At 39.0% G+C, this 14190-nt stretch overlaps 1 protein-coding gene and 1 long non-coding RNA gene across 2 annotated transcripts in view; one reads left to right on the top strand and one right to left on the bottom strand.

Moving 5' to 3' along the window:
• LOC138920753 (uncharacterized) overlaps window positions 1-14190 on the top strand; it is a 71222-nt gene that overhangs the window by 16987 nt on the left and 40045 nt on the right. The window lies entirely within an intron of this gene.
• Window positions 13425-14190, bottom strand: part of PAPPA (pappalysin 1) — a 236685-nt gene continuing 235919 nt past the window's right edge. Inside the window, exon 22 of the mRNA XM_023628753.2 lies at window positions 13425-13850. Coding sequence (XP_023484521.2) covers window positions 13743-13850 — 108 coding nt within the window. The 3' untranslated portion in view covers window positions 13425-13742. The remainder of the gene's footprint in view (window positions 13851-14190) is intronic.

Raw genomic sequence — 14190 nt, 5'->3', positions numbered from 1 at the left:
ATTTCTGGGCAAGTAGTCCCAGGCTTCTGAGATCCCAAAGATCATGGTCTCCCATCAAGACCCCAATGGAGAGAGCCCAGGAAGCAGGTTGCAGAAGGACAAGTTGGTCAACAATGCTACTCTGCCCTCTACTCGAGGGCTCTGGGCAAGTGATAAGTTTAATTTCTGACTAAGCCTCTGTCAATTTCTCCATCTGTAAAATAGATTAGGTTAGATCAGCTGCTTTTACATCATGCTCTTTGGAACGTCAAAGGTCTGGGAAGTTGTCGCTGGGGTGATCCTGGGTTGGATAGAGAAGACAGAGATCGGCTAACTAGGAGGGTCCCTCAGCCCCTCTTTGGTTAGAGAAGGTCTTTTGACATTATTTCATATAATATTGCACTTGAGGAACACATTACATGGCCAAAGTGTTTGAGACTCTTTGGCTGACCTGATTATATCTAAGCCAGCCTCCCAAGAATATGAAGCCCAGGGAAGGAAAAGACAGGCAGCAAAATGGGTTACATAGTGTCAGGAGTGTATTATTATTACATGGAGGCTCTTTGGGTAAAGCAGATTAAAAACTGTTCTAGCTCTGTTTGGGGTAGAATGAGGCTCCCCAAGGAATGAGCCTCATTCTTTTGGCTTCTTCTTCATCTACTTCACGATGGCATTTCTTGTGGTTCCATCGTGGTACTCAGTTTGAGAGCGATAGACCTAGACCAGCTCATTTCATCTTCATCTTGGTCATCATTATCCCCAATGCCCAGATGAGGAATCATGTGGCTCAGAGGTGAAGTGGCTCGTCCATGATCACAGTGTTATAAAGCAGAATAGCAGAATTACAACCCTCTCTTCGGAATCCTCTCTTCCTTCTTCTGCAGTACCAGCACACATTGCTTCCCCTTCTCACCTTTTGTATAGTCAAGCTTTGCTGTATTTTAAAGAATCACTGCTAATTTGGAAGGCAACGTGGGTGCCAATTCCTGGTGATGAAGTGAAGTTGGGTCTTATTCCACTTTCAATTGCTGTAGAAAAATTTCTTCTTTCTAGGGAGAATTTTTGGCAATGAACCCTTTAAAACACTTTTGTGTTGACATATAATATACATACAGAAAAGTATGTGCACCCATTATAACTGCTTGATGAATTTTCATAACTTAACAGACCTTGTAACCAGCACTCAATCAAGAAATAGGACATTATCAGGGTCCCAGAAGCATCCTTTGTCCTCTTCCGGTAATTACCCTTCCTACTGCTCTGAAGGGTACCACTACCCTGACTTCTAGCAGCATTGATGTTTTGCTTATTATTATTAAATTTTTTGCTATTCAATTTTGGGTTTCTTCCACTCTCTTTAAAAAATAATTTATTGAGGTGAAATTTACATAAATTAACCACTTTAAAGGGAACAGTTCAATGGCATTTAATGTAGTCACAATCTTGTGCAACCACCACCTTTATCTAGTTCCAAAACATTTCTATCACACCAAAGAAAACCCCTTTTACCCATTAATCAGCTTCTTCCCAATTGCCCCTCCCTCAGTCCCTGACAACCACCAATTTGTGTTCTGTCTCTCTGTGGATTTATCTATTCTGGATATTTCATATAAATGAAATCAGACTAAATGTAACATTTTGTGTGCTTCTTTCACTTAGCATTATCTTTTGGAGGTTCATCCACTTTGCAGCATGTATCATTACTTCATGCTTTTTTATGGCTGGATAATATCTCTTTGTGTATATATATATGCATATATATACCACAATTTGTTTATTCATTCATCTGTCGATGGACACTTGGGCTGTTCATCTTTTGGCTATTGTGAATAGTGCTACTATAAACACAAGTATACATGTACTTGTTTGAATATCTGTTTTCAATTATTTTGGGTATATATTTTGGAGTGGAATTATGGAATCATATGGTAATTCTATGTTTAATGTTTTGAGGAACAAATTGTTTTCCACAATGGCTGAACCATTTTCCATGCCCGCACAATGTACGAGGGTTCCAATTTTGTGACATCTTCACCAATGCTTATTTTCCATTTTTTAAATTATAGTTATTCTTTGTCTTTAATCTTTGGAGAAATGTCTATTCAAGTTATTTGCCCATTTTTAAGTTGAGTTCTTTGTCTTTTTGTAAGAGTTCTTTATGTATTCTTTATAAATGATTTGGAAATATTTTCTCCAATTTCTGGATAATGTCTGCCGAAGCACAAAAGTGTTTTTTTGTGTGTGTCCTCATAAATGTTTATTGAGCCACTCTGAAATCTGTACCAACTGTCCGTGTTTTCTCTCCCAGAGAAGTCTGCACATTTTTCATTTTGCATTTTGAGTTCATAACAGTTGACAACATTGTGAAATTTCAGTTGTACATTATTATTTGTCAGTCACCATATAAGTGCTCCCTTTCACCCTTTGTGCCCACCCTTCACAAAAGTTTTTAATTTTGATGAAGTCTAATTTATTTTTTTTCTGTTGCTTTTTCTTTTGGTGTCATATCTAGGAATCCATTGCCAAACCTCAGGTCATGAAGATTTACCTCTGTATTTTCTTCTAAGAGTTTTATGGTTTTAGCTTTTATATTTAGGTCATTGATCCCTTTTGAGTTAATTTATGTATAGTAGTGTGAGGTAGGGATCCAACTTCATTCTTTTACATGTGGATATTCAGTTGTCACAGCACAATTAATTGTGCTTTGCATACTTTTGTAATGCATAAAATGGAAATCATATAGTATGTATTTTTTGTGTCTCATTTCTTTTGCTCAGCATAATTTTTGTGGGATTCATTCATATTGTTGCATGAAGTTGTAGATCATTTGTTCTTATTGCTGTATAGCATTTCAATGCCTTAATTTATATCATTAATTTGCCTATCATACTGTTGATGGGCATTTGGGTAATTTCCAACTTTGGGCTATTGTGAACAGTGCTGCTGTAAATATGCTAGAACTTGTCTTTGGTGAATATATGTATGCATTTCTGTTGGGTGTACTCCTAGAAGTGGAGTTGCTAGGCTTTAGGGCATTCTTATCTTCAGCATAAGATACTGTCATAGCATCTTTTTAATCAGGAAAGAACTGAAGGTTTATTTTAATACCTCTCTTTACAAATAGATATCCTACCTATTTTTATCAATATGGGAATAAGGCAATGGAAAAGGCAGGTATGTGAAAACTGTGTGAACTAGAAATAAACCTAACAGTTTCCTACTAAGTGCTTTAATTGCTAGCCCAAGGTTCCCCTCACTGTGGACTATGCCTCTTCATTCTACAAACCAATGCTGCTTCTTTCCAAAGATGGAAAAATGATGCTTGCAAAAACAGCAGCTCTAAAGATAAACTGGAATGGTTTAAATACCCTCCACCCCTTACCTCACATAAACTCTAGCTTAATGTCCGGAAGTTTCCAGATTATCCATCACGGAATCCCTAACCATAAGAAATGGAAAGGTCCTTAGAAACCTAAAGTTCTACACTGTCATTTTACAAATGGGAAGTCTGAGGACCAGAAAGAAGAAATTTTCTCTAGCTAGTGGGAATACTTGAACAAACTCCTCCCATTTTTCTTTGATAAGGAGAAAGGATAGCACAAGGAGGGGAAAAAGCATGGGTTTGGAATCTGACATGCCTGGGCTAAAATCCTGGCTCTGCCCCTTATTACCTGTATAATTTTGGGCAAGGTACTTCATCTTTCTGGATCTTGATATCCTCATCCATAAAATGACCTTAAAGATATGTGTTTATCGCATTGCTGTTAGGATTAAAGAATGGATAAAGGGGAATTTCTCTGTAAATTGATCTATTTTTTAAATATTATGATAAGGGTTGTCTTTCCACCTTAACTGGTCAGTAGAGGACAGGGTAGCTAGAGAAGTGCCCATAACCTGTTTCCCCCATATGTTTAGGACATGACCAGTGCCATTCCAAAAACCAAGACTCTGCTGTCATGAAAGGCAACTTCTGGCAAAAATACTCACTTAGCATCAGCTGTGGTACAAATTAATAACTTGTTTGAGGGTATCAGGATAGTGCAAAGATGATCACGTCACTAATAAAGTTAGGCAAGAGTCATCCTGATCAAGGAGATCTTACTGGCCAGGAAGGCAGAAGTGGGGCTCTATGGCTGACATGATATGTACCCCTGGAGAATCTCCTTCCCAACCCAATCTTCAGTTTATCATTTGACAAATAAAGAAATTCTGCTAAACACAGAAAAGCAAATATAACATTTGTACTGCCACTGACTTTTCCATTTCTATGGTAGGCAGCTATGGATGAGGAAACAAGTTCAGAGAGATAAGATGACTTTCCCAAGGTCACATTACCCTTTCCCTGGTAGTCTGGATGCATTATAAAAACCTTTCTCAACCTAGCATTGGGATCACTACCAGTCAATCTATGTTGTGATTAAGTTGAAACAATTGCCATCCCTGGAGTATTTAAATAATAGTGGTTTTGGCTCAGACAGACTTAAGGTAGTTATGAGAAGAGAGAACCAGTGAAATGTGGTACTTACACCTTAAAAAGACTAGGACTTGATTTTTGGGGCCACTCACTATGAAAAATCACTTAAACTCTGAGCTTCAGTTTGTCTCATCTGTAAAAATGGGACTCATGATGCCTATATCACAATATTTTTGTAAGAGTTAAAAGAAAAGCTAATCTACTTCCTTATCTTAAAGAAAGTTGTCACAGCACAATTAATTGTGCTTTGCATACTTTTGTAATGCATAAAATGGAAGTCATATAGTATGTACTTTTTGTGTCTTATTTCTTTTGCTCAGCCCCACCCCCACTCTTGTTGTTCCTCTTTTCCAGTAGAAGCTAAAAAGTAGAATAATACTGAGTTTAACTTTTTCCTTGTCTTTACTCTGGACCTGTTCAATCTCTTGGGCGTGTAACTGAGATTTATCATTTCACCGAGATTGAAGCAAGTTTAATACACTGCAGAACTTCAGTCTTGGTGATGTAAAAACTGATGCACATTTTCTCCATGTCAATACTGGAGAGCTGGGCTGGGTGTACTGAATTCCCTCCCCCTACCACCCCTCTTGCTGCAGAGTGCAGCGTGCAATGGGAGTCATATTTAGCCAAGGTTGGGGTGGAGAAATGGGGGAGGCCAAAGGAGTAACAATCAACATCGGCTGAGCATCTACCATATAACAGCCCCCTGCTGGGTGCTTTACTTAAATTACGGCACATTTTCCTTAGGACAGCCCATTTAAGACGGAAATGATGAATTCCATTCTATAGATCTATAGATGAGGCTACTGAAAAACAGATAGAGAGCTGCCCAGGATAACACTGCATTTAAATGACAGATCCCAGATCCCATCTGACTCTATCCTGACCCATTCCCCAAAGCCTTCCTCTCTCATCTTAAGACCTCATCATGATGAAATCACTAAGGGGTCATCAGAAATGGTACTTGAATTTCCAGACTTACACATCTGATCACATGGTTTTGGGTTTTTATATTTTCCTGATAGCTGATCCTAGAAGATAGCTAGATTTCCCTGTCCCAGATTTTATTATTTAAAAAGAAATCTAATGGGAACTCTTTCTCTTCAATTTTTCTGTAAACTCAAAACTTCTCTAAAAAGTAAAGTCTATTAATTAAAAAAATCTAAAATCAGTGAATAGCAGTGACGTACAATGATTTTCTAGAATCATAGAATCTTAGACACTAAAGACCATTTTGTCCAATCTCATCATTTAATAGAACGGAGAAAAATACTCTGTCCACCCACTGCCAACACTTTCATCCAAACAGCCATCCTTTCTTTCCTGAACCAAAAATATTCTCTACTCCCTACATCTTCTCCTGTCTCCCTCCATTTTCTCTTTCATACTGCCATATGAAGGATCTTTCTCAACCACAGATCTGACTATGTAAATCCCTTTCTGAAAAGCCATTCAGTGTTTCCACATTGCTGTTAAGATAAAGCCTGAAATCCTCAATTTGGCACATGATAAGCTCTCCATCCTCTCGTCAGTCCACCATCACCCTCTCTTTCTGCTTTCTCAGGGCACTGGCCTTTTATTCCGTTTCTCAAGAGTGTCATGTTCTTTCTTACTTAGGATGTTGCACTTGCTAGTCCCATTTGCTTAAATGTATCACCTGCCTTTTTCTCATTGCCAATTCTTCCTGTCTTAGCAAAGGGAAGTGACTTACCCCAGGTCACAAAGGATAGACAGTACTTGAATGTAAATTCTTAACCTGTGCTTCTGTACAGCACTGCTGTTTTCCACCTCAAATCACATTCCTGTAAAGAGTTTAAAACTTTCATCCAAAGAAGCAAGGCTTCTCCTGGGTTGAAGGCTCCGGAGGCTGTGTTTTTGTCCCAGGTTCTTATTCCTGGCACTAAATGTGAAGAACTGGGTAGATTTACCAATGCCAGTACAGCCTGATAGATTGTTGCCCCTATATTTTTATTTTTTTAATTTGAAGACCATATTCCTTGGTTAGACAGACTCTAAAACTTGGACGATAAATATAAATAGATCTAAATACAGAATGTTTCTGCTTGTTTTGAAATGAAAAAGGTGTCATTTTCCCATTTGACATGTTAAGCAACTAAAGCGCAGTGAACTTTTCTGTTAGAGTGTGTGTGTGTGTGTGTGTGTGTGTGTGTGTGTATGTGTGTTAGGGTTGGAGGAGGAGGGGAGAAGACCCTAGAACTAGTACATTCTATCTTCCAAGAGGAATTCCTTTGCCCTATGACTTCCTGTCTCTGCAGACAAAACCAAGGAGTCCAAAAAGCCATATTAAGACTTTCTCTCTCAATCTTCCTGTTTGGGAAATATTTACCTCTTTTCATGAAACTATTGTCTACATCTTGTTTCAGTCCTCACAGTGAATTGAATAGAACTGAGTAAAACATTCTCTTTAATCATTTACCTTACTTTGGAAATAATCAGTTATCTGGCAGAATTTAGCAATGACTTTTATTTTATTTATTTATATTTTTCATGCCCTCCCTTGTGTCTCTCACCGGTTTGTATTTGTAAAGAGTCCAAAAACCCTGTTTGGGTAGTTCTTGACTTCCCAACCCCTGCCCTTTTATGCAATTCACATTGATATTCCCAAACTGCCCTTTTGTGCAAAATTCAACATTCAAGTATCAGCAGATAAACACATATTTTGACCTGTCTTATGGTGGTACTGGCAGCCAACAGCCGAGTGCACAGTGCCAGTAACTACTCCATGGCAATGCCTGTGCAAGCGAATGCTTTAGTGCATCTTATTTTTATTCTTTTAACAATTAAGTAGATATCAGAAAAATTAGTGTATTATTAATACTTGTTGTAAGCAGCCCCTGTCTCATAATAATCATAACAAGAGTTAATATAACCTGTGTTCTGACATCGTTCTGAAAACTTTGCATTATCTTATTTAATTCTACCAGCAACTTCATGAGGTGGGTACTTTTAATTTCCATTTTGCAAATGGGAAAAACCAAATCTTAAAGCAATTAAATAACTTTCCAAAGATCACATAGCTACTAAGTGGTGATAAGATGAAATTTTATCATCTAATTTGATCTAATAGGCAGATCGAAAACAGCAAAACCTCAGTCTCAGCTACATGTTCGTGTGATGAACTAGATGACTCAGTGTTCAATTATAAAGAAAAACATGGAAGTAAAGAATATGCTGGAAATATGTTGTTGAAGATAGCATCCAAAAGGCTAGGTGTAACTGCAAGTGATATTCATTTCAGCTCTCTGAAAACTGAACTTTCTTATAACATGTAAAAATGTTTTCCAGCTTTGCATATGCAAAATGTAGACACTTTTCAGGAATTATTTATGTAAAATATTGGGTGTATATTGCATTCAACCTCATGCTACCTTGATCTTCTAATTCTAGGCCCTGGGGTTCTCTTCCATTCTAGTGTGTCTATATGAGAATCCTTTAGATTTCCACAACACACAAAAATCATACCACCACATATTGAAGCATACAAGCTATTATATATTTTCATAATATAGAATTTTAAGGTATAGTAATCAACAGTGGCAAAATATTTCTGTCTTTGACATCATTTTTTTTGTGTGTGAGATCCAACCTGTAATTGAGACCAGAGAAAACAGTATGGAAAAACAAATCCATGAGAACAGGATAAAAATATCATGAACAGCAAAATATGTCTGAGTATTTAAAACTGTATAGAAAAAATAAATTAGATGAACAATTGTGTAAATATAAATTAAAAAAGATGACATTCTTAATAAATAAAGTTTACTATTTACATTTTTATATATTGCTGAAAGACTTAACTTAGATCCATAAAAACACATAAACAGGAAAAAAAATAAAACCCAAAATAGGAGCAGCAAATTTATGCGCGTGAGGTACAGAAAAAGGATTGGAATTGTGTTTTGTTTTTGGTCTTTAGACTGTTTTCTTTCTTTTTTTTTTTTTTCCTTTTTTTATAGTAGGCCAGTAGAATTCTCATGAGAACAGAGTTTAAGCACTTCAATGGAGAGTCATTTTTTGGTAGTTTCCAGAAGGTGCCAAACAGATGTCAACATCATAATAATTAGAAATACCTATAATAATTATAACAATAATAAAAAGGTATAATATGATACATAAATATGGAAGAGCAGTTTGTAATATGAATACATTTTCTCTAGACGAGATCACAGTTTTATTTTGTAAATATTACATTTAAGTATATATATACACACATATATGTACAACTATATATACATGTGCATATATATGTAAATTTATATTTATATATAATATCTTTATATAGATAGATATCTGCGGACAGGTTTTTGATTATAGAGACCCAAGAAAGCAACTCAATAATTGTTCAAAATTCTCCTCACTGACTGCTGGTGTATAATTTAAGGAGCCCAGAGTTGTTTGCACTCAGAATGCCGTATCTTCTTTTAATTGAACACTTGATGCAGAATTTTAAGTGTGAGAAGAAGAAGACATTTAGGGACTCCCTTCCTCTATAAAGTTGGAAATGGCCCGGAAGTCTTGAATAGACAACAGTAAACTGACTTTTACCCTGTAGGAAGTAATTGGCTTTTAATCAAATTATAGAACTGGTGAAAGGCCAGAATAATGGGGGAAAAATCCAATTTACCTACGAATGAAATATTCCCAAATACAAGCCTCTCTCTTAAAGTGGATTATAATCCAGGAGCTCCAGCATCATTCCTTGAAACATCCAATGAGCACTCCCTGTCTTTCTTAAATGGCCAATGGACCTGTGCATTCTTGAAAAATAACCCATAGACTTGTGTCAAGCCTTGGCTCTCACAGATTGCCACAGCCCCTTTCAACCCCCAGGGCCTCACAATCCTCTGCCCTCCCACTGTGAGGTAGGTAAGTAGTATTATCCCCATTTTGCAGCTGGAGAAACTGAGGCAAATGGAGTGGCAACTCGATGACTTGTTGTTCAAGATCACTGAGCAAACTGCTGCCTGGAGTCAAGAATTCTATTTTCTTACTCTAGGGACATAATTTCTCTCTTGGCTATTATAAATCTCTTTTAAAGATCAAATGATTGGTAGGAATTTGGCAAAACTTGAAAATTCAAAGAATAGGCTGTTATTCAATTGCTGTTTAGTTTTTATGTTTGCTGTTTGCTTGTTTTGTTTTGTTTCTCAAAAATCATGGGAATTACCTGTCTGGTCATGTAGCAGCTTTTTAGGAAAGTGGACTGTGCAGTGTGATTCTAAGTGCAGTCTTTATAAAGCCCAGTGCTCTGCTGGTAAATACAACCATTTTATAATGTGAAAAGCACAACACAATATGTTCCCTTAATATCGGGTAAAACTAATTTCAAGCCCTCCCCACTCTCTACTAACACCGATTGCCACCAAATAGATAAAATGCTCTCTCAACCACAAGACTACATATCAAGAGGGAAGATGCCTTATTTCCTGGACCTACCACAATGTACAGAAAATAACAGCGTCATAAAATCCTGCTCTATATTTCCTTCTACGGAATTCTTTCTGCTTGTGTCTACCTACTCAGTCTGTAGAATAAACAATTTCCTTTAGGAAGCACAAAAATAGGTTTCTTTAATTCTTATTTTTAATCATGCAGTTTTATTTCCTTTTAATCTCGTGTTCTATTAATCTCTATCTGTACAGCTTTGTCACTATCAATTTCTTCTTTTTATTTTCCCCACTTGAAGTAGTTCCAGAAAAAAAAAACACAAAACCTCGAAACTATTAACTTGAATTTATGGTTTGTTTTCTTCCTTCCTTCCTTCCTTTTCTCCTTCTTTCTTTCCTTTCTCCTTCTCTCCCTCCCTGCCACCTTCCTTCCTTCCTTTCTTTATCTTTCTTTTTTAAACACAGGTAAGACCTATAACAAATTGACAGTTACAACCAAGTTAAATCGAACCTGGAAGGGAGGTAACTGAAATCTGTCTCAAAGAATTATTTTCAACAAATAGCATTTAAGCAATGGCCAAGGTGGACTAAGACCAAGAGAACTGTCTAGGCAGTGGCTCAGCATGCTGAAGCCAAGAGTAGCAGCTGATACCCTCCATCTTCAAAGCCCTACTATTTATGACCATTAATCTCTCCCTTCCTTAACACCTCAATTTAGCCACCAAAATGGACTTTCCAAGGACTGTCTTCCCTTAAGGGATCATTGGCACAGATCCTAGCGGGTAATGCAAGTCCTCTGGGCAGGCAGCTAAGGTTGTGGCTTGGAAAGCCTTCCCAAGACAAGGCTTAGAGAACTGTCGACCTCATCTTTTCTTTCTTGCTGCTAAGAGGCTAATACTTTTTCAGACCCAGAACCCCCAAGTGTTTTAGGGCCCCTGAGCTGCTGCTGGACAACAGTGCTCCAGAGCTGCCTCTTTGTGGGTACTCTACTATCCTCAACAGGAGATGATCCAAGGGATGAGACAATGAGTTTATTCCCAAAAAGAAAGTGAAAAGGAGAATCAGTGCATTGCACGAATAGAGCTGACCCTCCTTCACTAAGTTTTGAGAAGGGTCTATTAATTACATCTTCCGTGGGCATGAGGCTGGCCATCAGTCAGGTAGCGTCTCTTGCCTAATATCCTTGGCAAATGTGAATTTGTCAGTAATAGGTTTGAATGATGGTAGGAAGGTGATTGGGTGGATCTTTGCACAGAAGAGCTCAACTCAATCTGTGAGTCTGAAGATAAAAGTCAGCCTCCAGGAAACTCTGCTCACCTGGAGAGTGTGAGGAGAGACAAGGGTGGGAGTGAAGGAAGATAGAGGATGAGGATCAATTTAAGGGAAGCTGATGAGGTTCCTCTGTGGTTCCTGCAACCCCACCATTAATAATGTCATCTTTGGGTCTTCAAGACTTTTTTTTCTACTTATTGGTGTAATAAAGTAAGTGAGAGGGCTGACACTGTTACCTTTCTTAGTTCATATCTTCTAAGCTAACACCACACAGGATGATAACTCAGCTAGGGTAAGAAGGGGGCTTTAAGAGTTGGCAAGAGTTCTAAGATACTGGAGAGGGCTACAAAGTGAGATCACTTCTTCTATCATTATTATTATTTTGCTAAGGATTGGCCCAGTATGTATAGAAAAAAAATGCTTTGAATATAAATGAGATATGAGTTTGTAAGGAGGAAACATAAAGGATTTGAGCCTGACCTTAACAATAGTGGCAGCCTCTCCATTCTGGAACCCAATCTCGGAGTTTGTAATATGGTACAAGCACACAAAACTTTCCAAGTACTGCATCCTTATTTGTGGACACCTGTGCAAAAAGCACCTTGATATATTTCTTAATGTAACAGACCACAGATGGCCAGTAGATGTTTTCTCAAGTGTTCTTGATCAGCAGGTAATTGCTGTTGGGAATGATATAGTAAGAAGGTTTCTGAAGTTATTTCTGGTCCCCATAGGACAAAGTGCTATGACTGATTAACAATGCCTGCCTCAGATACAGGAATGAGGAGGGTAGTAGGTCCACAAGCCTGGTATTTTCCATTCCTATGCTGGACTTTGTTTTTGTTGGTTGTCTTCACTAGACTTGAGATGACTTGATTTACAGCAACCTTTATGTGATACATCTAGTTTAGACCCTTCCCTTGCCTCACTTTCTCAGTTCCATGTCTCAGAAATTATGTCAGACTTAACCATCCTCTCCATCTCATTCTGTATTAATCTCTTTCCACATTAATCCAAAAGGAATAAATAGGTAACTGACTGAAAAGAGGGAAAGAAGACCCCAAAGAGGTGGGGGTTTCCACTTGCGTTTGACTAATTTCCTCTTAACTTTGAAGGCTGAACATGGGAGAGAGGGGAGGGTTGCCCAACCATGGGTGTGGATGGGAGTCTTGGTAGCTGGAAGATTATGTGCGAAACATGATGACTATCTTGGGTTGTTGGGGAATGAGGCTGTGAACTCTTTGGCTTCCCTCTGATGGTCCTCTAGAACACGGCCTAGATTGATCATATCCAAGATGAGTTTCTGTTCCAGAATAATAGCTACTCAGAGCAACAGTGAGGTCCTTGGGACCAAAGCGTGCTCTGGCCTGGAGGGCCAGGAAGGCTTGGATAAAGATAATAACTCAAGAGTCTCTACAATTCCAACAGTCTCTGGATGGCTCCAACATCATAGAAATTTAACACTGTTCCACTTGATTATAAAATCTAACACTGGCTTAGACATTCTGGACTCTCAGTGAAGGTTCCAGCATCTTAAGTCCCTCAACTCCTTTCCAGGATGAGAAGGCTACCCATGGGGAACTTAACTTCTCACCATGTGGGCCAATGAGGGTTTTTCTCTTGTAGAAGGGCTGAGAGGTGAGGAGCTGTGGAAAAATGTGGGTCATTTTTAAGGCAGACTGTTTGGTTGTGTGGGGTTTTTCCTAACCTAGTCCTACCATCTTGGGATACTCAATGTATAGGATAGAGCAGCAGGAAAAGTAGCAGCAAATGTGGTCCCAAGGCAAGGTTTGGGGAATGGGTGGGTTCTGGAGGGATATTATGGCCTCAAGCCTCAAACCTCAAGCAGGGGGCTGTTATAATACCTTGACATTGCAATTCTGAGCCATTTCCAGCTTGGCCTCAAACCCTGGAGTTGGGGTAAAATCCCCCATGGCAGCAGAAGAATTTGGGGGCTTTGCATACCTTGGATTCTTCACTTCTTTCTGGGTCCTACTTCCCTAGAAGGTAGCTGATCAGAGACCATTTCACTTCCAATCCCAAAGGACTGCACAATTGTGCATGACCTACATATTCCAAGCCTCAGGGTGTGAGCTATCTTGGCATCTCAACTCTTGGTCTTAGCAGTTTCTGCAACTCTCTTTCTCCCAAGGACACTGTTGCTAGGAGCTTGGGAAAGGAAAGATTGAGTTTGTTCCAGTCTCTCTCTGCTCAGTCTCCAAAACTGCCCTCACACAGATGTTTGTATGGGTGCGTATGCATGCATGTGTACTAACCACAGATGTGCACACTCCTAGATACAGAACATGTTTCTTGCTGTGGTCGTGTGACAAATGGTTAGAATTTTAGGAGGCTCTGGGACTGCATGCTGTATATGCAATCCATCTAAGACTTTGGGATGGGATTCCATTCCATCTTTCAACATGGCGAGACTTAGTTCATGCGCCCCCACTATGAGTCCTTCCTGGGTGAAATTAAAGGCAGACCGGTTGGGTGCTAAGGATCCCTGGTGTGGAGAGGCCATTCCGTTGAGCAGCTGACTGTGAAATCAATACCAAAGGGATGCGGGTCCTGGCGTTGGGAATTCTTTGACAACTCCTTGTCCTTCCTTAGCCATGGCTGTATCCCCGGAGGTCTTTCCGGCTGTGTTCTTGGGCCTGAGGGTCCCGACAAGCACAGTCACCTTGTAGGTCACAGGACATAGGGAAGGGGGTGACCTGCAGAGAGAAAGAAAGAAGAGGTGAGCCAGGTGCCTGGATATAAAGCAGTAATCTTCAGAGAGGCAGTGCAGAACAGAGGGACAATCAGTGGATTTAGGGGAAAGCAGATTCAAGTTCAAGTTATGGCTCGGCTTCTTGCTAGCTCTGTGATAACTTGTACCAAAATCACGTGGTCATTATTGTAGCAGCCTCCATTTTCAGGGGCACTTACTGTGGGTCAGGCAAGGTGCAAAACACTTTCCAAAGAGGAAAACACCACATCCTTTGACAAATCTGTAGCAGAGGTACTAAAACAATCACCCTTTTGCAGATGGGGAAACTGAGGCTCAGAAAGAGG

The sequence above is a fragment of the Equus caballus genome, chromosome 25 (assembly GCF_041296265.1).
Source record: "Equus caballus isolate H_3958 breed thoroughbred chromosome 25, TB-T2T, whole genome shotgun sequence".
NCBI lineage: Eukaryota > Metazoa > Chordata > Mammalia > Perissodactyla > Equidae > Equus > Equus caballus.
This window is presented reverse-complemented; position numbering and strand designations above follow the sequence as displayed.